Here is a 26630-nt window from a genome sequence, read left to right as displayed (position 1 = left end):
GGAAAAACTCGTCGACGGAGCAACCAGCCCCCTTCAACATCTCTCATAATGTGTTCTACTCGGTCAAGTCGCTTATAGAATGCCGACGACTGGAAGCTCTTTCTTACCAGTCAATCAAGTAGTACAAGAACTGTATCTTATCTAGTAGTATCGACAAGAGGCTACATCAATAGCTGAAACTTTTTTTCGGGTAGGGTAGGCTTGGAGCTTTGGCCAGATCTTCCAATCTTTTCACAATTACGGCTCCAATATAAGTCTTGCGAATATTATTTGTACTTTATTCACGAGTAGAAACAACAATCCTTATTCGTGCAGTAAGCAGCTGGCCAAGAAGGTTAACTAGCTAATGCATAGTAGTAGTACAAATTAAGCACTAGCAGGCTAGCTCATTCACTATAAAATGAGGTTAAGATTAAGTATAAAATCGATAGGACCTAAACTGACACTAATAACACCGCCGACACCGCCAATACCGATATTTACAAGGTTCAAGGATGATGCCAAAAGCCCAACAGATGGTAAGCTCGCATTACATGTTGAAAGTGGAGTTGCAACTACTAAAAGGCAGTTGATTAATAGCAATGGCAAAGTATTTACATGAGAATCCATCACCAAGGAAATTACTCCTGATCTATTTGTTATGGTACTTGATATCACATTTCTTGCTCCACACCGCAATTGCACTGATGCATCTGCAAAGTTAAATGATATTAATATTATTTACGCAATTAGATCAACTTTGCATTTTAGTGGACATGTTGAAAATAAAATTAATTATCTAAATAAAAAGATATTATCTCACACTTTTTAAACTTTTAGATGCAATGATCATACAGTTCAACATGCAGAAACGTTTTATGATGGGGTAGGGCCATATGCATCTTATGACTCTGAGTGTAGAATTCATTCGACTCAAGTTACTCTATGTTTATACCATCCTCACCCATTGTTATGAAAGGAATAATAGATGCAGTGTTATTTCACTTAGACTTCAAATCAAGAAATCTTCCTAACTTTTAAGAAAGTGTACTTGTAGTTTTCTCTTGGATCATCTGACAGTATATATATACTCATATATCATAGGTTAATAATACCACTTACGATATCTATCATAGGATTTAGTGTGTATATATGGCTAATTTTTTATTCAATTAGGGAGAGTTCCCTTTTGGTATATATATATATATAATAGGTCTACGTACAAAATAAAAAACTTACTAAGAAATATTTTGGGGGTGAGTCCGTTGATGACATCTAAAGTGCCATTAACGCTGCAAAATACCACCCCGCTTATACGTATTGAACCAAGTTGGGCAACTACAACGGGGGTTGCGATTAATGCAGCCAAAAGGAAAATCAAGAAAACTTTTGTTGAAGCCATGGCAGTTATTTTAATATGTGAGTAAGTCAATATGTGTGAGAAGTCATGAATGACATGATACTGTATAGCATGAGGAAAAATGCTTCTCTATGCCTGTATGTCAAGTGTGCATGCCGAATGCGATGCGACAAAATGATAAAACCATATGCATACTCTCAGAGTATCAATTCACTAAATCCTCCCAGTCACTCAGTCATCACAGCTACCCAGTCCTCACAGTCACTCAATCCTCACAATCACTCAGCACTCGGCACTCAGCAGTTGCACTCACTAGGGGTGTCTACAGACTCTGGAGGGGGTCCTTCAGCCCAAGTACTCTAACTGCACGGACAACTCATGTGCTATAGTATCAATATCCTCACAATCAGGTCCTCGGCTTTACTCAGTCATCAATCTCTCCAGTCTCTTGGGCTCTCAATGTCATGAAGAATCATCCCAAAAATAATGATGTGATATATGAATAAATGGTAACAGAGACTGAGATATGATAAGCATATGAATGCCTATGACTGAGTATGTAATACAATGAAAGCAGATAGCTCAACAATAGAAATGACCTCAGTGGGTCCCAACAGGATAAGCATGTAGCCTAGACATGGTTTCTAACATGGATCACGAATCAATAGCTCGAATACGTAGAAATTTCATAGTTATAGGTAAGATCAAGTAACTACACAGTACCATAGAAATAACGGAGTCACAAACCCACACGCCCGTCAACTAGCATCCGCATCACCTCAACAATAATCACATAACATGTAATTCGGGGTTTCATACCCACGACACCAAGTTTAGAAGTGTTACTTACCTCGAACAAACCAATGCCAATACCGAGCGAGCCAAGCGATGCTCCAAAAATGTCATCTCGCTCGTACCGACCTCCGAACGGCCCAAAACTAGCCAAAAGCAACTCAAATACATCAAATAATGCCAAAGGAAACAAACCCAATCGATAAAAGTCGAATCTGTAATCAAAGCCCAAAAATTGACCAAAAAGTCCACCCTGGTACCACACCTCGGAACCCGACAAAAATCATAAAATCCGACAACCCATTAAATCACGAGTCCAGACATACTAGTTTCACTTAAATCTGTCTCCAAATCGATGTTCAAAACTCGAAAATTCACATTATGAAACCTTAGGCAAAAACCCCCAATTTCTCTTTTGGAACCCTCAATGAAATGCCGAAAATGAAGATAGATTCGTGATATAAAATAAAAAATGAGTAGAGAACACAAACCCCAGTTCACACTGTGAAAATTTCTTCAAGAATCGCCTCAATCCGAGCTCCACAACTCCAAAAATGTAAAAATAGCTGAAACCCTCGAAATAAAGTACTTTATAATTTGCCGAGGCATCCCTCTTACGCAAACACGGGAAAACCATTGTGTTCGCGATGACCAAAAAACATAATGCCACCAAAATACTCTACGCCTTCGCGGCACAAGCCTCGCGAACATGATACACACAGGAGACGGAGCTACGCGAACACGGTTCCAACTATGCGAACGCGATTAAGAAAGGCCTCCAGTTATAACTCCCACCTCACTCCGCGATCGCGGTGAAGAAATGCGACACTAGACACCAAAACACACCAGCAATGAAAACATGAAGAAAAATAGCCCGAAATCAATTCAAAAAATGCCGAGCCCCTCGGGACCACGTACGAACATTCTAACAAGTTCCATAACATAATACGAACCTACTTGAGGCCTAAAAACATACATAACAGTATCGTAACAACGAATCGCACCTCAATTCAAACTTGATGAACTTTGAACTTTTCAACTTCCATAACTCGTGCCGAAACATAGCAAATCAACCCATAATGAACTAAAATTTTGCACCCAAGTCCCAAATGACATAACGAAACTATTCCAATTCCTGGAATCACAATCCGAATCTGATATCAAAAAGTCCACTCCAGGTCAAACATTCCAAAAATCCAACTTTTGCCATATCAAGTCAAATTCAACTACAGACCTCCAAATCACAATCCGGATGCGCTCCAAAGTGCAAAATCACCCAACGGAGCTAATAGAACAATCAAAACTCCAATCCGAGGTCAAATGCTAAAAAATCAAACTTGGTCAACTCTTCCAATATAAAGCTTTCTAGTTGAGAATCATTCTTCCAAATAAATTTTGAATAACCTGAAAGCCAAAATCGACAATTCACATAAGTCATAATATATCATACAGCGCTATACATGCCCGTAAACTATCGAGAAAAGTCCAAATGCTCAAAATAACTGTCTGGATCGAAACATCCTCCCCCACTTAAACATACGCTCACCCTCGAATGTTCCTAGAATAGTTCCAAAGCCGCGAAACCGTTGTGTAACCTTACCACGCACATACCCGGGGATATCCCAAGTCACCCTATCCTATATAGGTATGATAACACAACATAACTGAAATTCCTTAATTCGACCTAGCCCATGAGCCTTAGAATCCAATTTCCAACATCCAGAATATTCTATAAGATCAAAATCTCGCATCTACACACTGTATAAGTCTGAAAAAGTTGTATCAAGCCATATCCATAACCCAAGATGTATTCACATGACACACCACACCACTCGCATACTCGTAGAAAAATTTCCGATCATAGTAGCTGCTCAAAACAACCAAATATCGGAAATAAACTTAATATCAAATAAAATATCGTTTTAAAGCCTTCGTACACTGCCGACGATGAAAGAAACATGCATAACTCATAGCCATTCATAAGATCAACACGTCACGGAGCCCCCACTCTTTCGGCAATAACTATAGCAATTTCTAAGCCGACATCCGATACTATCCTTCCAAATATACCGCAATCAAATCTGATGGTACCCATCCTAGATCTGACGAGCTCATCTTACCAAATACCAGCTACTCTATTGACATGCCACACCAATGCTACCCAGAGTCACAAACCGTGTAATCCGTGCACCAATATGTAACAATTCAAATGTACTCAAACATGGAAAAATGACTCAAACGAGAGGACCGTCCCGCAAGCTCAACAAATACTGCCACAACGCAATGCTAAAAACCATCACACACCGTAGAACCATAACACATGAATCTAACACAAAGGTTCATATCTCAACATGACTCCGCTGCAATGCGTGACCCCATTCAAACACTGGTCCATATGAAATACCTCAAGCCACTCTGTTCAAAATGAATAACCGCGCGAAACTCGACATCAAGTACCCAAGGTGCATAACCATAACCATGGAGAAGCAAATGACACAATTCCACACAAGCCCGAAAGAACATAACTAATACACAATCAATCATGCATCACCCAAATACCTATCTCGCTCAAATTCCGATGTAAGGCCCCAGTAGAACCGCACTATGTGTGCATATAATCAACGAATCACAACTCCTCATAGCATAAAATGGTAACTGATAGAGCATATCAGAACACGAATAACCTCAACTCCAACCTAATGGATCATCCTTCAACAGTAGTAGTACGGAGTCCACCAATCCGACCCTATGTAGAATACTCATCCAAATTGGGTCTATCAATTGGTCCCAAATCAACTCTGGTCATTCACAAATAGATAAATACCCCCCTCCCCCCTCCCCCCGAAAGTCCACAATATCCTAACCATAACACATACCATCCTCTGACTAGCTTTGGTCACATTTTCACAGTCCACAACCATGAAACAATCTGCTCCTGAGAACTCCCGGTCTCTAAATCCATAGAACACACGAATCACTATATGTGATCCCAACTCCACCGCCTGAATATCTAACACATCTCTTATACACGATCATCCCATGAGGAATTCGTCTCCAATTCATCCGTACCATATAGCAATATATGAAAATCAGTAGTCGGACAACTAGGAGAGTGACACAATACCAATGAAGTATCCATAAATCAGAACACATCGCGCTTTCTGAAATGCGCGCCCTTCTTAGGCAATACCAAGAGGTAATATCATTCACCTAGTCATCTGAAACCTTCCATGCTGCCTAAGAATTTATGTCCTCCCCTTCAAAACTGACCCGTGACCTTGCACATGTAATTCCAGATGCCACACAACACACCACATCTATCATTCCATCATGTGAAGAGTACAAGAATCTCATAATCAACTTTGAGTCACAAGAAAACTACATACTCAATTAGCCACGAGCCTTCCATGAGATCCCATCCAAGAGAAAATCACAATACGCCACATGTTCCACACACCAGTAGGAAATATACACCTCAAACCGTGGTAGAAACCATTGAGAACTCTTTGGAATCCATTTGCACATAACCAAACTATCATAACCGAATCCCTCTATCTCAACCAAGCCACGCAGGTCACCAAAACCCAATAGCATTACCACGAAACACCTTTAGAGACTCGCCACCTCATAATTACCTAAAGATCTGATTATATCCATTATTGTGATGATTCGACCTACTATCAAGTTGTCCTATTTCTCCGAGTTCCTTCTGAATTACCTTCAAATTGATACTCCTCCTCGCCATAATACCACGATCCTGAACCAAAACTTACCACATGAGATCCTAATACAAAACCACACCGCCCTAAGTCTTAAAAGTTGTTGTATCGCCTCTTAAGCACCCCAAAAGTGCAACAATTGAGACACCCACTATGAAGAGGCCTTCTATGAATCTAAAGCCATTTGATTGACCTACCTGATAATGAAATGTATAATCTATAATGATTTAGAAATACCGTGAGTCTTGACACCGTCCAATGCAAATCTTAGATTCTAGCCACATACAAGTCCGAAAAATTCTCAATTTCCACATATATAACTTGAATCCATTAGAACCTCCTCGAGAGTCATCCACTCCATTCAAATTTCAATTGCACTGATCAAACAGGCCGAATGACCCGTGCCACATTATCACAACAACACCCAAGGAAGTAATCCACACCTCCAAGCAACCGAGTAAATCCCTACTCCATGCGTACTACATATTCTTTTACGAATAACAACTCAATCATCCCATGATTCCCATATACCCATAAAGTATAATACAACCTGTATCCAGAAATTCCTTTACTCGAGTCATCCTCGATCTCACCCTCTACAAGTCATAACTTATTCACAAGTATACCTCAAACCGAAACCAATACAACAGATAACCGTGCAATCAACTCGTCGATAGCAAACTCCACCACTTGGCTCAAAGCCATGGAATAAAACATCTGATAGCTTACAATAACCATACCCCATTACTGCAGTGAGATTCAACTAAATCTTTCATAAGCTCATGTAACACAAACCATCTAATACTTCAACTTATCTTCAAATGTCGCATTCACGCTTGTTACAGTCAAGCCAACTTCCACAAGCAGTCCAGACTCAAATTGTAACACATATAATTCACTATAAAGGAGAACTCTATACAAAAACAACATTGGGATCACGCAACCTCACGACACCCCGCAAGAGATAACCCACCTGCTGTGCCTTAAACTGACATCTCTCTATACACTTCCACAGCCACAACTACTATGCCATCACTTAATCTTCAGGAGTCTGAGCTCATAACATGACATGAAAATCTACTTCACTCTACAATTAAACAACATGAATGATCCTTCAACACACTCATAACTCGAGATTATACGTCAAATCAAGACAGTGATCAAGCACCCAATAGTCCTTTTTACATCTCAGGAAAACTCCTCTCGTCACATTTGAACAATCTGAACACTTCCCGTAGTCACATCATACTCGTTATATGTCCATCCAACCACTCATCGAGGCACAAATTTCACTAATAGAGACAATACCGTATTTATAAGTCCAAAAGCACATGCTCACACAAACGAAATCTACGTGATCAAGCTACCATAAAAAACCCAGCCTCAAGTCCTCCAAACTGGCCCTTCAGCACATAGAAATCACATCTCACACCTCATCCATGGAATCACAAGCCGTCGATGCACAGTTGATACTGAGTGCTCATATACGCATACGAATGCGTAGAAGAAATTCAAAGAGTTACGCTTCAAGCTAAATCAATGTCGCACGATAAGGAAAGAAAGATGGGAAATACATCCTAAATGTCATGTAGCCTCTCGAAGATGGGTGTGGACGTCATCACACCGATCTGCAAGACTCTACTAGACACTTGCTCATGACTTGTAGAACCTATAAATCTAGAGATCTGATACCAATTTGTCATGACCCAAAATCCAACTAGTCGTGATAGCACCTAACCCAACCCGCTAGGTAAGCCAATTAACCTCTATCCAATTTCAATAAAATTTTATGAAACTATAAATAAAAGAAAATATCTGAATCTTATACATTCTCCAATGACTGGTAGTACAAATCATGAGCTTCTATGATTAGAATTTACAAAGCGGGTATGAAATAAATACATCATCAGTTCTAACGGTACATAAATCGATTTTTAATAATCTAAGGCTACCATGAATAAGAGGCAACTACAACCGAAATGCAGGTACATCTTCAAATCCAGATCCCATTGAACACAACAACATCAGCACCCAACATATTCACATAAGGTGCAGAAGTGTAGTATGAATACAACCGATCCTACGTACTCAATAAGTAACAAACCTAACCTAAGGTTGAAAGTAGTGACGAGCTGGAACAAATGTCGGGTCCAACACCAATAGCCAACAACAGTTCATAACAACGTAAAGCAAGTGATAAGAGAAGTAACTCAGAGATAAAATGCTCAGCTTATTCATAGTTCAAGAAAATAGTTCTACTTTTCAAATATATCAGTGAAACCCCAAGTCTTTTACCGAAAATTTGCCAAAATGTGAGTAAGTTTGGAACAGTAATTTTTTCCAAAATTCCTTTCAATAGTAAATAAGATGTTTATTTTCTTTCTAGATAGCAGGTGCAAAATCCATTTCTATGCCCATATGTCAATATGTGTGAGAACTCATGAATGACATAATACCGTACAGCATGATGAAAAATGCGTATCTATGCCAGTATGCCAAGTGTGCATGCCAAATGCAATGCGACTCAGTGATAAAACTATATGCATACTCTCAGAGTATCAATTTACTCAATCCTCCTAGTCACTCAGTCCTCACAGCCACTCAGTACTCACAGTCACTCAGTACTCACAATCACTCAATTCTCTCAATCACTCGGCAGTCGGCACTCAGCACTAGACACTCGACACTCGTACTCAGTAGGTACATGCGCTCACTATGGGTGTGTACAGACTATGTAGGGGCTGTTCAGCCCAAGCGTTATAAATGCACAGACAACTCATGTGCTATAGTATTAATATCCTCACAATCACGCCCTCGGCCTCACTCAGTCATCAATCTCTCCAGTCTCTCGGGCTCTCGATGTCATAAAAAATCAGCCCAAAAATAATGATGCGATGTATCAATAAATGGTAACAGAGACTAAGATATGATATGCATATGAATGCGTATGAATGAGTATGTACTGAAATGAAAGCAGGTAGCTCAACAGAATAAATGATCTCAGTGGGTCCCAACAGGATAAGCATGTAGCCTAGACATGGTTTCTAACATGGATCACAGCTCAACAACTCGAGTACGTAGAAATTTCATGGTTACAAGTAAGATCAAGTAACTATACAACACCACAAAAAAATAGATTCATAAATCCACACAGTGCACGCCCACACGCCCATCACCTAGCATGTGCGTCACCTCAACGCTAATCACATAACATGTAATTCGGGGTTTCATACCCTCGACACCAAGTTTAGAAGTATCACTTACAAGCCAATTCCAATACTGAGCAAGCCAACCGATGCTCCAAAAATTCCATCTCGCTCGTACCGACCTCCGAACATCCCAAAACTAGCCAAAAGTAACTCAAATACATCAAATAATGCCAAAAGAAACAAACTCATTCGATAAAAGTCGAATCTTTAATCAAAGCCCAAAAATCGACCAAAAAGTCCAACCCGGGACCATGCCTATGAACCCGACAAAACTAATAAAACCCGACAACCCATTCAATCACGAGTCCAGCCACACTAGTTTCACTCAAATCCGACTCCAAATCGATGTTCAAAACTCGAAAATTCATATTATGAAACCTTGGGCAAAAACCCCCAATTTCTATTTTGGAACTCTCAATGAAATGCCAAAAATGAAGCTAGTTTTGTGATATAAAATAAAAAATGAGTAGAGAACACTTACCCCAGTCCACACGGTAAAAATTGCTTCAAGAATCGCCTCAATACGAGCTCCATATCTCCAAAAATGTAAAATGGTTGATACCCCCAAAATAGAGTACTTAATAATCTGCACAGGCATCCCTCTTACTCGAACGCGGGAAAACCATCGCATTTGCAATGACCAAAAAACATAATGCCACCAAAATACGCAACGCATTCGCGGCACAAGCCTCGCAAACGGGATACAAACATTGGACAGAACTACGCGAATGGTGTTCCAACTACGCGAACGCGATGAAGAAAGGCCTCCAGCTCCAGCTCCCAGCTCAACCCTACGCGAACGCGTGAATGCATGTGCGAACGCGATATACAATCTGCAGTAACCTATGCGAACGCAGACCAATTTTTGAGAACACGAAGAAGAAACACTCATCCTCAGATTTTTCCTTTACGCGATCGCATTCCTCATTCCGCGATCGCGATGAAGAAATGTGAGACCAGACACCAGAACACACCAGCAATGAAAACATGAAGAAAAATAAACTGAAATCAATCCAAAACATGCCTGAGCCCCTCGGGACCACGTCCAAACATCCCAATAAGTTACATAACATAATATGAACCTACGCGATGCCTCAAAACACACATAACAATATCGAAACGACGAATCACACCTGAATTTAAACTTGATGAACTTTGAACTTTTCAACTTTCACAACTCGTGTCAAAACATAGAAAATAAACCCGGAATAAATTCAAATTTTGCACACTAGTCCCAAATGACATAACGAAACTATTCCAATTCCTGAAACCACAATCTGAATCCGATATCAAAAAATTCACTACCGGTCAAACATTCCAAAAATCTAACTTTAACCATTTCAAGTCCAATTCAACTACGGGTCTCCAAATCACAATCCGGACATGATCCTAAGTCCAAACTCACCCAACGGAGCTAACGGAACCATCAAAACTCGAATCCAGGGTCAAATACTAAAAAGACAAACTGAGTAAACTCTTCCAATTTAAAGTTTTCTAGTTCAGAATCATTCTTCCAAATTAATTCTGAATAACCTGAAAGCCAAAATTCGACGATTCACACAAGTCATAATACATCATACGGAGCTACTCATGCCCGTAAACTACCGAGCAAAGTGAAAATACTCAAAGCGACCGGTCGGGTCGTTTCAATCATCAGCTGAAATATCAAAACTCCTAATCCACTTGATATGAAAGTGGATTATAATGCTATTCCGTGTATATTTAAATGAAATAATTGAAATTTTAAAAGCCCTAATCTACTTGTTCATTTCTATATGAGATGTCAGTAGTCACCTTGGCTATAACTACATACAATTGCTCCAAACTTCAATAATCAATAGCAGCCCATCCTTTACTTCTAAAAATTACTTACTTTGAAAAGTATTTTATCAACATAGTATTTCATAAGTAGTTTTGGAGAAAAATAATTTATGTTTGGCAAATTCTTTTGAAATTATTTGATAAACAAATCGTGTTTGGTCATGTAATAACCCGATAACTTAAGAGTGAACTTTAAAGTTATTTTGTTAGTTATAATTTATTTAATTTTCATAGGTATTAATATGCATGTACATATATGTTTTTAATTATTATTATCATTTACATAGGTATGAAGCACCTAGAACTAATACTTGGTTGATGGTCCAATTAATGATGTCTAGTCAAATGACTATTTAATAATTACTATATAATAATAAAGTGGGCCAAACCCATAAGTCTAGTTACGTGCAGGACCTAGAAGGGAGAAACCTAACGTAACAAATACTAAGTGAATAATTAAATTTAGATAACGAAGAGAAATTCACTACAAAGTAGAGGGCTTTTTGGCAGTGACAGGGATTTTCTTGAAGCGTTAGTGGCGTGAACTTACAGCGCTAGAAAGAGTGAAATATTCTTGCAAGTTACAACTCAACCGTAATAGCAAGGTATAGATTTAAAGTTATCACTATAGCTGTATTTCTTGAATTAATCTAGGAGAGATATTATTAGTTGTTTTTGTTATAGTGACAAAGATCGAGTTGGGAACAAAGTCGTCATCACAAGCATTATAGTATTTGTAAGGCCTCGAGAATATAAGTATAATTTAGTAATGAAAATCATACTATTTAGTTAGGGGTGTACATAGATCGGGTTTATTCGATTTCTATTAAAATCAAACCAACTATATCGGTTTTGTTTAGTTCGGCTTTTTCAGGTTTTTCAGTCTTTTTTTGTTATATAAATTTTATTTCAATCTTACATTATTAAATTTTTGATAAGTAAATATATGTCTATTAAAAATTATAAGAATTAACAAACATATGATCTATTAAAATAAATTAATGAGATAATTTTCTCAGTAACATATAATAGTTATTTTTTTAACATCTCACAATAATTTTTTCTTAATGTACACTTTCAAGGTTAACCAGATTTAATAATTAAACTTAAAAATTAATATGATACCTAAATTATTTTTTATTTAATTTTAAATTATCGAAATACCAGTTCAAATTTGAAAACGATATATGAATTTAATAGATCTTGACATATGAATATTGAAGAACAAAAGGATTGACGCATTTCAATAACACTTGATAAGAAAGTTATCAAACAACCCATTATTTAAAGTTTATAAAAATGAAACACTTTATAAGATCTATTAGATATTACATCCATAAGAGAATCCCAAATATTTCTAGACATTTTTGAAATGCTGAAGTGGATGTGTGGGCATACTAGAAGAGAAACGATCATCAATGAAGATATTCGAGACAAGGTAGGGGTAGCTCCCGTGGAGGATAAGTTGTGAAAAATGAGGCTGAGATGGCACGAGCATGTGAGGAGTAGATGGCCCAGTAAAAAGGTGTGAGAGGTTGCACATGGTGGCTTTTGTCACACCTCCTTTTTATGGAAAAGAAAATTTTTCAATTAAAGTGACATTATTGAAATGAGATTATTTATTTTTATATTATAAGAATCTCCACTCGAAATTATTTAATTACGGTGTTTTCGGTCATCATTTATTTTAAATCCCAAATCAAGAAAATTTGACTCTGTAAGGAGTTCGGTTAACCCGGGAGAAGGTATGAGACATTCCCGTATTACGCGGTTCTAGCACGATCTCTTTACAATCATGGTTGTCTTAATTAATGGATATTACGTATTTTTTAACCTCCGTGCATTTTAACTTTTTACTGCATTCGATCTCTTTAAGTACAAACTATATGAAGCTATTCCAAACAATAAAATTGAAATCTTTAAAGAGAAACAAAAAGTAAGCGATTAACAAGCTCAACAAACTTCACGATCGCTCCCTTACCTTCGCGAACGCGAAGAGAAAAATCCCAGTAGTCACTGATGACTCTACGCGATCGTGAGAGAACCTTCACGAACGCATATAAGGAAACCAGAACAAAAAACAAGTAGCTTCAACAATTCTATCAAGTCCAAAAATGATCCAATTTCTATCTGACTCATACTCGGGACCCTCAGAACCAGTCTGAATATACCAACAAGTTCCATAACACATAACGGACCTATTCGAGGCCAAAACTCACATCAAATGATATCGATTCTATGAATCGCAACCCAATTCAAACTTATTAAAACTATGAAAATCCGACTTCCAAAACTAACGTCGAGTCATACCAAAATAACTCCGATTGACTTAAAATTTTGCACACAAGTGATAAATGATATGACGGACCTATTACAACTTTGGGAATCAGATATCAATAAAGTCAACTCATGGTTAAACTTCTCAACCTTCCAAACCTTCAACTTTCTAAATTTTGCCAATTCAAGCCGAAACGACCTACAGACCTCCAAATAAATATGCAGACATGCTCCTAAGTCCAAAATCACCATGCAGGGCTATTGGAACCGTCAAAACTCTATTTTGGAGTCGTTTACACAAAAATCAAACTACGGTCAATTCCTTCAACTTAAACTTCCAACTTTGGGACTGTGTCCCATTTTACTCCGAAGCTCACCCGAAATCAAAACAACTACCCCAAAAAGTCACATAACAAAAATACAATATAGAGTAATCAATAAATAGGGAATCAGGGCTAAAATACTCAACATGACCGGTTGAGTCATTACATAAGGTATGCCTGCTCCGCGTCTGCAAGCCTCAGAATCCCCTTCCCTTATCCTTAATTACTGTTTATTTTCTTTCAGATAGTGAAGTAATATATATTATAGTTTCACTCTCTAGCGATTATGACTCAGTTCTACCGATCTTAGGGAGTATATTGTTGTGGATTCTAATTTTGGAAGTTTATATCAGATATTCAGCTTTGTTTTTTGTATTTTGTTAAATATTTATGCCAAGTGTCCATTAACGGTTAGGCTTACCTAGTCGTATATACTTAGGTTCTATCACGATATCATACAAAGGAAAATTAGGGTCGTGACAACGTGTGGGCGTGCACCGTGATAATTATGATTGGGTTGATTTTGCGATACTGTGTAGTTATCTAGTCTTGTTTCTATCCGTGTAATTCCTACGTGTTAGAGTAATTGAGTTGTGAATCATATTAGAAATCATATTTAGGCTATGTGCTTATTCTGTTGGGATCCACTAAGGTTATTTATGATATTGAGTTATTTACTTAAGTTGCAATTCCTACGTGTTAGAGTAATTGAGTTGTGAATCATATTAGAAATCATGTTTAGGCTATGTACTCAGTCATATTCATTCATTTGTATAACATATCTCAGTATCTGTTATCATTTACGATTATATCATATTATCATTGTTTGGGTTGAGTGGTATGAGATATGTGAGCCCGTGAGACTGGAGAGATTGATGACTGAGTTGGGGCCTGAGAGCCGTATTGTGAGTGATATTGTGGATCGGGTTGAATGTCGTAACATGCCATATTGGATTTATATTTATTATTATTATTATTATGGATTAGCCTACATGCCGCAACAGGCATCATTAGCTTATTTATTATTATTAGATTGGGTTGCACGCCGCAGCAGGCCATATTGGCTTTATATTAGTGCTTGGGTAGGATTCGTCTTTCTAGAGTGTGACATATCAGCAGTTAGCGCAGGTACCGTACAATGATGAGTGATTATGCGTGATGAGTACGAGTTTGAGATAGACAAATTGAGTACTCTTAGAGTGTATGTACCTGGGATTATAACTATGATGCATCATATTTGACATACATATTTGACATGTAGGCATAGAGATGTAACATTTCTCATACTAGTTGTACTTGGCATAGTTTATCAATGCTGAGCTTAAATTGTTGAACTTGAAAGCATGCCTAAATTTACGTACTATGTACAAGTTGAATATGGAACTTCTCTGAGTTATTAGTGTCATTATCTGGTTATATTAGTGTTGTCGTCATTTTTATTCGGACTGTAACTTTCCGAGCTCGTCACTACTTTCAACCCAAAGTTAGTCATGTTACTTATTGAGTATATTGGGTCAGTTGTACTCATACTACACTCTACACTTCGTGTGCAGATCCAGGTACATCTGGATGCGGTGATTGCTTGAGTGGTGATAGTACATGTTCGGAGACCTCGAGGTAGCTGTGATGACGTCCGCAAACCTTGACTCTCCTTTATTTCATTTTATTTCAGTACTGTTCTATCTTCTCAGACAGTTATACTAGAGTTTTAGACTATGTTGACATTAGTAGCTCATGCGCTCGGTGACACTAGGATTTTGGGATTATTGTAGTAGAGTTGCAGTTGTTTTTATCAGTTATTTACGAGACTTTCCACTATTGGACCTATTAAATCATGTTTTTAATTTAAAATGCGTAGTTATTATGTGATTTTTGGCTTTCTTAGTAATTTGATAGGCGCCATCACGAGAGGTTGGGATTTGGGTCGTGAGATAAACTTTCAATTTCCCTTCCCTAGAGATATTATTGATAGAACTAATAATATATATCTTCTTTCTCATTAATCCCACCAAGCATGATACCCCAATTTGGGGTATTATACCTTGTCAAATACTTTATTGGGTCACATCATTATATAACTATGAATATGATATTATTTTTGTTTTATTCGTTATTTTTATTAGTATTTATTATCTTATCGTTTGATCAACATTATCATCTTACAGTCTCTTCCTTAATTTTATCTTATCCCGTTTTTACTATATTCTCTTTTTACATTCCTTCATTCTTATTTCATCTGTCTTTATTATGTAGAGCCGTTAGGTCAAAGCTCATTCTAGAGTCATTGCCGCATGTATGAAATAAAAAATAATAAGGGGTAATAAACAAGACAAAGCTATAAATAAAATTAAAACACACGCAATACTATTATATGGCTCCAATATAAGACTTGCGAATATTATTTGCACTTTATTCACTAGTAGAAACAACAGTCCTTATTCATGCAGTAAACAGCTAGCCAAGAAGGTTAACTAGCTAATGCATAGTAGTAGTACAAATTAAGCACTAGCAGGCTAGCTCATTCACTATAAAATGAGGTTAAGATTAAGTATAAAACCAGTAGGACCTAAACTGACACTAACAACACCGTCGACATCCAATACCGATATTTACAAAGTTCAAGGATGACGCCAAAATCCCAACAGATGGTAAGCTCGCTTTACATGTTGAGAGTGGAGTTGAAACTACTAAATGGCAGTTGGACAATAGCAATGGCAAAGTATTTACACGAGGATCTACCACCAAGGAAAATACTTCTGATCCATTTGTTATTGTACTTGATACCACATTTCTTGCTCCACACCGCAATTGCACTGATATATCTGCAAAGTTAAATGATATTATTATTATTTGCGCAATTAGATCAACTTTTTATTTTAGCTGATATGTTGAAAATAAAATTAATTATGTAAATAAAAAGTTATTATCTCACACTTTTTAGACTTTTAGATGCAATGATCATACAGTTCAACAAGCAGAAACCTCTTATGATGGGGCCATATGCATCTTATGAATACGAGTGTAGAATTCATTCGACTCAAGTTACTCTATGTTTATACCATCCTCACCCATTGTTATGAAAGGAATAATAGATGCAGTGTTATTTCACTTAGACTTCAAATCAAGAAATCTGCCTAAATTTTAAGAAAGTTTACTTGTAGTTTTCTCTTGGATCATCTAACAGTGTATATGTACTCATATATCATAGGCTAATAATGCCACTTACGACATCTATCATAGGATTTAGTCTATGTATAGGGCTATTGTTTTATTCAATTGGGGAGAGTTCCCTTTTGGTATATATATATATATATATATATATATATATATATATATATATATATATATATATATATATAATAGGTCTACGTACAAAATAAAAAACTTACTAGGAAAAACTTGGGGGGTGAGTCCGTTGATGACATCTAAAGTGTCGTTAACGCTGCAAAATACCACCCCACTTATACGTATTGAAACAAGATGGGAAACTGCAACATGGGTTGCGATTAATGCATCCAAAAGGAAAATCAAGAAAACTTTTGCTGAAGCCATGGCAGTTATTTTGATATGTGATAGTTATTGCTGTAAGAAATTGTGTTGCCCAATTACGGTGTGTGCATGACCAATTTATAATATATTATTGTCACGACCCAAAATCTAACTAGTCGCGATAGAACCTAAACCAACTCGCTAGGTATGCCAATTAACATCTATCCAATTTTAGTAAAATTTTATGAAACTATAAATAAAAGAAAATATCTGAATCTTATACATTTCCCAAGGACTGATAGTACAAATCATGAGCTTCTAAGATTAGAACTTACAAAGTTAGTATGAAATAAATACATCATCTGTTCGAAAGGTACATAAATAGATTTTTAATAATCTAAGGCTACCATGAACAAGAGGCAGCTACAACCGGAACGCGGGTACATCTTCAAATCCAGCTCCCATCGAACACAACAACATCATCAGCCAACATCTGCACACAAAGTGCAGAAATATAGTGTGAGTACAACCGAGCCCAGGTACTAAATAAGTAACAAACATAATCTTAGGTTAAAAGTAGTGACGAGCTGGAACAAAGGTCGGGTCCAACACCGGTAGCCAACAACAATTCATAACAACGTAAAGCAAGTAATAAGAGAAGTAACTCGAAGATAAAATGCTCAGCTTATTCATAGTTCCACAAAATAGTTCCGCTTTTCAAATATATCAATGAAAACCTAACTCTTTTACCGAGCCCAGTCCTCACATTCACTCAATCCTCACAATCACTCGGCACTCGGCACTCAGCACTCGACACTTGCACTCACTGGGCGTGTGTACAGTCTCTGGAGGGGCTCCTTCAGCCCAAGCGCTATAACTGCACGGACAACTCACGTGCTATAGTATCAATATTCTCACAATCAGGCCCTCTGCCTCACTCTGTCATCAATCTCTCCAGTCTCTTGGGCTCTCAATGTCATGAAGAATCAGCCCAAAAAATAATGATGTGATGTACCAATAAATGGTAACAGAGACTGAGATATGATATGCATATGAATGCGTATGACTAAACATGTAATGCAATGAAAGAAGATAGCACAACAGCAGAAATGACCTCAGTGGGTCCCAACAAGATAAACGTGTAGCCTATACATGATTTCTAACATGGATCACGGCGCAATAGCTCGAATACGTAGAAATTTCATGGTTACAGGTAAGATTAAGTAACTACACAATACCATAGAAATAACGGAGTCACAAACCTACACGCCCGTCAACTAGCATATGCGTCACCTCAACATTAATCACATAACATGTAATTCGGGGTTTCATACCCTCGACACCAAGGTTAGAAGTGTTACTTACCTTGAACAAGCCAATTCCAATACCGAGCAAGCCAAGCGATGCTCCAAAAATGCCATCTAGCTCGTACCGACCTTCGAACGGCCCAAAACTAGCCAAATGCAACTCAAATACATCAAATAATGCCAAAGGAAACAAACCCAATCGATAAAAGTCAAATCTGTAATCAAAGCCCAAAAATTGACCAAAACGTCCAACCCAGTACCACACCTCGGAAATCGAAAAAACTCATAAAATCCGACAACCCATTAAATTACGAATCCATCCATACTAGTTTCACTCAAATCTGACTCCAAATCGATGTTCAAAACTCAAATTCACATTATGAAACCTTAGGCAAAAACCCCTAATTTCTCTTTTGGAACCCTCAATGAAATGCCGAAAATGAAGAGAGATTCGTGATATAAAATCAAAAATGAGTAGAGAACACTTACCCCAGTCCACACGGTGAAAATTCCTTCAAGAATTGCCTCAATCCGAGCTCCACAACTCCAAAAATATAAAAATGGCTGAAACCCCCGAAATAAAGTACTTTATAATTTGCCGAGGCATCCCTCTTACGTGAACGCGGGAAAACCATCGTGTTCGCAAACATGATACACACAGGAGACAGAGCTATGTGAACACGGTTCCAACTACGTGAACGCGATTAAGAAAGGCCTCCAGCTATAACTCCCCCCTCATTCCGCGATCGCGATGAAGAAATACGACACTAGACACCAGAACACACCAGCAGTGAAAACATGAAGAAAAATAACCCGAAATCAATCCGAAACACGCCTGAGCCCCTCGGGACCACGTACGAACATCCCAACAAGTTTCATAACAGAATACAAACCTACAAGCCTCAAAACACACATAACAATATCGAAACGACAAATCACACCTCAATTTAAACTTGATGAACTTTGAATTTTTCGACTTCCACAACTCGTGTCGAAATATAGCAAATCAACACGGAATAAATTCAAATTTTGCACACAAGTCCCAAATGATATAACGAAGCTATTCCAATTCCCGAATGTCACGACCCAAAATCCAACTAGTTGTGATGGAACATAACCCAACCCGCTAGGTAAGCCAACTTTCAATTATCCAATTCCAATAATAATTATTAAAACAATTTAAGTGAATAAAGATCTTAATTTTATACAATCCCCAAGAACTGGTAGTACAAATCATCAGCTTTTAAGAATATAGTATACAAAAGGAAAATGAAATAAATACATAGTCTGTTTGAATAATACACTAACAGAGCTTTTATAAAGCTAAGGCTACCCTGAACAATAGCAAACTACAACAGGAACGCAGGTACATCTTCAAGTCCCGCAACCATCGAGCACAACAACAACAGCAGCCAACATCTGCACGTAATGTGCAGAAGTGTAGTATCAGTACAACCGACCCCGTGTTCTGGGTAAGTAACAAACCTAGCCGTAGGTTGAAAGTACTAACGAGCTTCTACCAAGGTCGGGTCCACAACCAATAGTCCACCACAATATAAAGCAAATAATACCAGAAGTAACTCAGACATAAAATATTAAGGCAAATCATGATTTCAAAAATAATAGTTCTTCCTTTCAAATAAATCAGTGAAAACCCAAATCGTTTGCCGAAGTTGGCAAAAATATGAATAGTTTGAAAACAATAATTTCTCCCAAAACTCTTTTCAATAATAAATAAGATATTTTATTTTCCTTCCGGATAACCCGTGTAAAATAAATGCATCACTATGCCCATCTGTAAAAATGTGTGAGAAATCATGAATTATGTGATGTAGTACAGCATGAGAAAATACCTCTCTATGTATGTATGTCATGTGTGCATGCCAATGCAATGCAACTCAGTGATAAAATCATAAACAGCCCCTCGGGCAAAACATCACTCATATACAGCCCCTGAGGTAAACCTCGCAATCACTCGTGCCACTCGGGCATACCTCACAATCACTTTTGCATCCTAGACACTCAGCACTCGGCACTCGGCACTCGCACTCAATAGGTACCTATGCTCACTGGGGGTGTGTACAGACTCTGGAGGGGCTCCTTCAGCCCAAGCGCTATATCAATCCAAATCATGCCATAATCACTTAGGCCTTCGGCCTATATCAAACATGCTGCGGCGTGCAGCCCGATACCATAAATATGCAACATGTTATGGCATGCAGCCCGATCCCATAAATATGCAACATCCTGCGGCGTGTATGCCGATCCCATAAATATGCAACATGCTGCGGTGTGCAGCCCGATCCCATAAATATCCTCACAATCAGGCCCTCGGCCTCCCTCAGTCATCAATCTCTCCAGTCTCTCTCTCATGGGCTCACAAGGTCATGAGAATATCCCAAAAATAATGATATGATGCATCAACAAATAACAACAGAGACTGAGATATGATATGCAATGAAATGAATATGACTGAGTATGAATTTTCAATTTAAACAAATAATTCACAGCAATATGACCTCTGTGGGTCCCATTAATACTGACACATAGCCTAAACATAATTTTTAATATGCTTTTCAACTCAATTTCTTTAACTCATAAAACCAGGGACAATGCCAAGATCATTTAACTACAAAATTCCACAGAAACAATTATGTCACAATTGCTATAGTGCACGTCCACACGCCCGTCACCTAGCATGTGTGTCACCTCCCAACAATTCACGAAATACATATATTCAGGGTTCATACCCTCAACTCCAAGATTAGAAGAGTTACTTACCTCGAACAAGCCGAATCCAAAGTCGAGCAAGCTAAACAATGCTCCAGAAATTCCATTATGCCCGTATCAACTCCCGAACGGCTCAAATCTACCACAATTAATTTGATTCAGTCCACACAATTTATAGGAATTAATTCCATATCAAAATGCTAATATTTTCCACAAAATCCAAAATTACGCCTCAAAAATTACCCGTGGGGCCCACGTCTCGAAATCCGACGAAACTCACAAAATACGACAGCCCATCCAATTACAAGTTCAACCATACTAATTTCACTCAAATCCGACTCCAAATCGGTATACAAACTTGAAAAAATTATTTTTGTGACATTATAGAAATCTCCTTCTATTTCTCTTGAAGATTCAATAATCTTACACCAAAAATGAAGATTAATTCATGGAATATAATCACAAGGGAGTTAAGAACACTTATTCCAAGTTGTGTGGAAAATTTTCTCTCCAAAATCGCCCAATCTGAGATCCAAGGGAGTGAAGCATTTTCCGCACCTGCGCACCTCGCTTCAGCGCACCCCTCCTCGTACTTGCGAGCTCGCACCTGCGACTACTTTTCCGCAGGTGCGATTACACCAGAAGGCTTCAGTTCCACCAGTCTTCCAAATTCAAAAATTAATCTGTTAACCATCCGAAACTCACCCAAGGCCCTCGGGTTCCCGTTCGAACATACCAACAAGTTCCATAACATAACACGGACCTACTCGAGGTCTCAAATCATACCTAACAATCTCAAAATACGAACTAGATTTCCAAATTCTACAGACGACGTTGAAACCTATCAAATCACGTCCGATTGACCTCAAATTTTACACACAGGTCACATTTCACATTATAGACCTATTCAAATTTACGGAATCAGATTTCGACCTCAATATCAGAAAGTCAACGCCCTGGTCAAACTTTCCAAAAATTCATCTTTCGGCATTTAAAGCCTAATTCCACTTACTTTCAAATAATTTTTCGGACACGCTTCTATGTCCAAAATTACCATACTGAGCTATTGGAATTATCAAAATTCGAATCTGAGGTCGTTTACCCATAAGTTCGCATCCGGTCACTATTTTAACTTAAGCTTTAAACCTTGGAACTCAGTGTTCCAATTCCTTCCAAAACCTCAATGGACCCGAATCAATTTCCCCAGTAATTCACACAACAACTGTAAAGTACAATTGGAGAAGTATATGGGGAAATAGGGTTGTAATACTCAAAACGACCGGTCGGGTCGTTACACCGAAACCACAATCCGAATCTGATATCAAAAAATCCACTCCCGGTCAAACTTTTCAAAAATCCAACTTTTGCCATTTCAAGTCAAATTCAACTACGGTCCTCCAAATCATAATCCGGACACGCTCCTAAGTCCAAACTCACCCAACGGAGCTAACAGAACCATTAAAACTCGAATCCGGGGTCAAATACTACAAAGTCAAACTTGGTCAACTCTTCCAATTTAAAGCTTTCTAGTTCAGAATCATTCTTCCAAATCAATTCCGAATAACCTGAAAGCCAGAACGGACGATTCACACAAGTCATAATACATCATACGGGGCTACTCATTCCCGTAAACTACCGAGCAAAGTGCAAATACTCAAAACGACTGGTCGGGTCGTTACAATCATCGGCTGAAATTTCAAAACACCTAATCCACTTGTTGTGAAAGTGGATTATAATGCTATTACGTGTATATTTAAATGAACTATTTAAAATTTCAAAAGTCCCAATCCACTTGTTCATTGCTATAGGAGATGCGGGTGGTCACCTTGGCTATAACTACATACAATTGCTCCAAACTTCAATAATCAATAGCAGCCCATCCTTTACTTCTAAAAATTACTTACTTTCAAAAGTATTTTATCAACATAGTATTTCAGAAGTAGTTTTGGAGAAAAATAATTTATATTTGGCAAATTCTTTTGAAAGTATTTAATAAACAAATTGTGTTTGGTCATGTAATAACCCGATAACTTAAGAGTGAACTTTAAAGTTATTTTGTTAGTTATAATTTATTTAATTTTCATAGGTATTAATATGCAGGTACATATATTTTTTTAATTGGAATTAGCATTTACATAGGTATGAAGTACCTAGAACTAATACTTGGTTGATGGTCCAATTAATGATGTCTAGTCAAATGATAATTTAATAATTACTATATAATAATAGAGTGGGCCAAACCCATAAGTCTAGTTACGTGCAGGACCTAGAAGGGAGAAACCTAACGTAACAAATACTAAGTGAATAATTTAATTTAGATAACCAAGAGAAATTCACTACAAAGTAGAGGGCTTTTTGGCAGCGACAGGGATTCTCTTGAAGCGTTAGTGGCGTGAACTTTCAGCGCTAGAAAGAGTGAAATATTCTTGCAAGTTACAACTCAACCGTGATAGCAAGGTATAGATTTAAATTTATCACTATAGCTGCATTTCTTGAATTAATCTAGGACAAAGATCGAGTTGGGAACAAAGTGGTCATGACAAGCATTATAGTATTTGTAAGGCCTCGAGAATATAAGTATAATTTAGTAATGAAAACCTTCCTATTTAGTTAGGGGTGTACATAGACCGGGTTTGTTCGGTTTCTATTAAAATCAAACCAACTATATCGGTTTTGATTGGTTCGGCTTTGTCGGGTTTTTCAGTCTTTTTTTGTTATATAAATTTTATTTCAATCTTACATTATTAAATTTTTGATAAATAAATATATGTCTATTAAAAATTATAAAAATTAATAAACATATGATCTATTAAAATAATTTTATGGGATAATTTTCTCAGTAACAGATAATAGTTATTTGTTTAATGTCTCACAATAAATTTTTCTTAATGTACACTTTCAAGGTTAACCAGATTTAATAATTAAACCTAAAAATTAATATGATACCTAAATTATTGTCTATTTAATTTTAAATTATCGAAATGCCACTTCAAATTCGAAAAAGATATATGAATTTAATAGATCTTGACATATGAATATGGAAGAACAAAAGGATTGACGCATTTCAATAACACTTGATAAGAAAGTTATCAAACAACCCATTATTTAACGTTTATAAAAATGAAGCAATTTATAAGATCTATTAGATATTAATCCATAAGAGAATCCAAATATTTTTAAACATTTTTGTAATGCTGAAATGGATGTGTGGGTATACTAGAAGACACAAGATCATCAATGAAGTTATTCGAGACAAGGTAGGGGTAGCTCCCGTGGAGGATAAGTTGTGGAAAATGAGGCTGAGATGGCACGAGCATGTGAGGAGGAGATGGCCCAGTAAAATGGTGTGAGAGGTTGCACATGGTGGATTTTGTCACACCTCCTTTTATATGGGAAAGGGAATTTTTCAATTAAAGTGACATTATTGAAATGAGATTATTTATTTTTATATTATAAGAATCTCCACTCGAAATTATTTAATTATGGTATTTTGGGTCATCATTTATTTTAAATCCCAAATCAAGAAAATTTGACTCTGTAAGGAGTTCGGTTAACCCGGGAGAAGGTGTGAGACATTCCCGTATTACGCGGTTCTAGCACGATCTCTTTACAATCATGGTTGTCTTAATTAACGGATATTACGTATTTTATAACCTCCGTGCATTTTAACCTTTTACTGCATTTAAATTACTTGATTATGGCGTTATGGAATAATCTTGAAACGAACCATGTGTGTGTGAATCCGTTTTATTTAGGGTTCTAAAATGATGTTACGCGCACGTATACACAATTAATAACACTTAATTAATTGTTACGATTGTTTGGTCAAAGTAGCGCGAACGCATACCTTGATTTATTTTGAATCATAATTATGTCAGGCGAATATGTAGATAATCACGATAATACATTAAAGGCGTGTCTAAAACATTCTATGGGTATTTGTAGTTATTTATTTCCTATGGATTGAGATTATTGTGAAGGTCTAGGGATTATGGAAAAGCACAGTAAACTTGGGAGGATGTGTTTATTATTTAAGTTGTTTTACTAGAGGAGGGGCGTATTTCAACATTGGATCTCACGTAGTTGGAGATAATTATATTTCCATTGATATGAGTCATGTGGAAAAGGTTTCTAAATTTTAAAGGTATAGAAGAAGTATTCATGGTCACATTCATCTTATTTTAACTGATTTGTTAATGGGCTTTTGAACTGGGCCCAACGCCTAAATGAGCTAATTTGAGGAAATGGGCTTCAAAAGTTAGAGTAATGCTCAGAGTTTAATTCAACTCTGACTCGCGTCTGGGCCAAATATTATGTCCCAAATCAAAAATGTCATCAATACATAATTTAGCAAATAAGAGATAGTAAAATCTTGTTTACAAATTACATTCACGGATTACAGATATACCAACTCGAATAATCAATTACATGTGATTACATTACTAATGAGAGATTATAACACTAGACTGAATTTGATTTAAAAAGTACATGTATCAGTTATTAAAAGAAATGCCTCCCAACATTGCTTCTAGAAATGTGTTATTACTTTAGCTAAATCCTGACCAGTTTTGCAAACTGCCTTCTCTTAGTGTTGTCTTCCAATGAAAGAAAACATGTTTAGAACTTGTGAGACTGGAAATCAAATAAACTGGTGGTAAGATCTTCGGCTCTTAGCACATGATTAACTCACCTGTATTATTCTTCAACCAACTAATTTACATATGACATAAATCAATTACTAACAAATAACTACTAGTGAAGGAAATGTAGTGTTCTATGAAATCAATTTACTCATGTCTCAAGATTTGTATCCCTAAAATGATGTGATCTATAGGTTCGTAAAATATTAGAAACAACACAACATAAAACAATTTTGATTCAAGGAAAACAACTACATTCAACAACTAATTTGCATTGATTCAAGCCGAGATTATAGTTTTAAGGATTGAGTTGTACTTTGAGATGTAGGGAAGAAGAAAATGAAGCAATAAGAGGAAACTAGAACTCAACAACAGATAAATTAGCAAATCAACAGATATTCAAGTGACAACTTCAATTTCAATTCCAAAAGCAACTTGAAAACCCAAATAGTTTAGCAGAGATTAGAGTCTATTTGAATTTCTTTTGGTTTTCTATTATTTTTTTAACTTTTATTTTTCAGATCAAAGTTTTACATCTCCAAATATATCTCAGATGCTTATGTGTACTACTAAATGCGTGCGTAAGAAGAGTAGTGATGAGTGAAGTGAGAAAATGGTTGAGAATGAGCGTGTATCAATGAAATCAGGTGAGGTCTGTGTATGTTGTTATATAGAAATTCAGAGAATGTATTTCAGTTTTTTTTTACATCCCTCTAAATTCTATTATTTACTTACTAATCAGTACCCGTCCCTCTTTTCTCTTCGTTTCTTTGCAACTTAGTCCTTACTTCCCTCTTCTAGAACCATCCTAAATAGCTAACATATTTATTCCGTAAGTTTTCGTTTTTCAAATGCCCCTTTAAGTTTCTAGTAATTACAAATAACTATAACAAGAAATTCAACCAAATTAAAAATCAAAACAGAGCAAACAATATTCAAAAACCAAATAATTTAACAAATAACCTACTTAAACATGTGATTAAC

General features: G+C 36.9%; 1 protein-coding gene across 2 annotated transcripts; it reads right to left on the bottom strand.

The window, feature by feature from the left end:
- Positions 1–249: 249 nt before the first annotated feature.
- LOC104093885 (phylloplanin-like) lies at positions 250–16961 on the bottom strand. Of its 2 annotated transcripts, none has more exons than XM_009599716.4 (2): positions 1219–1396; positions 250–692 (listed from the first exon to the last, which is right to left on the bottom strand). In XM_009599716.4, exons 1-2 carry the CDS (start codon positions 1379–1381, stop codon positions 394–396), a joined length of 462 nt encoding a protein of 153 aa, XP_009598011.1. In that variant the 5' UTR covers positions 1382–1396; the 3' UTR covers positions 250–393. The 2 variants fall into 2 exon arrangements, 1 of the variants encoding a protein (XP_009598011.1); XR_011411109.1 differs by lacking the exon at positions 1219–1396 and adding an exon at positions 16870–16961 and having other exon boundaries at positions 601–692.
- Between the last annotated feature and the right edge of the window lie 9669 nt (positions 16962–26630).

Source organism: Nicotiana tomentosiformis, chromosome 9 (assembly GCF_000390325.3).
Source record: "Nicotiana tomentosiformis chromosome 9, ASM39032v3, whole genome shotgun sequence".
In the NCBI taxonomy this organism is placed as follows: domain Eukaryota; kingdom Viridiplantae; phylum Streptophyta; class Magnoliopsida; order Solanales; family Solanaceae; genus Nicotiana; species Nicotiana tomentosiformis.
The sequence above is the reverse complement of the archived record's forward strand: the minus strand, read 5'-3'. Positions and strand labels throughout refer to the sequence as shown.

Coding starts and splice junctions, on each gene's coding strand:
- LOC104093885 (XM_009599716.4), bottom strand. CDS start 1,381: ATGGCTTCAACAAAAGTTTTCTTGATTTTCCTTTTGGCTGCATTAATC. Junction 693..1,218: donor CACCCCCAAAATATTTCTTA/GTAAGTTTTTTA, acceptor TTAACTTTGCAG/ATGCATCAGTGCAATTGCGG.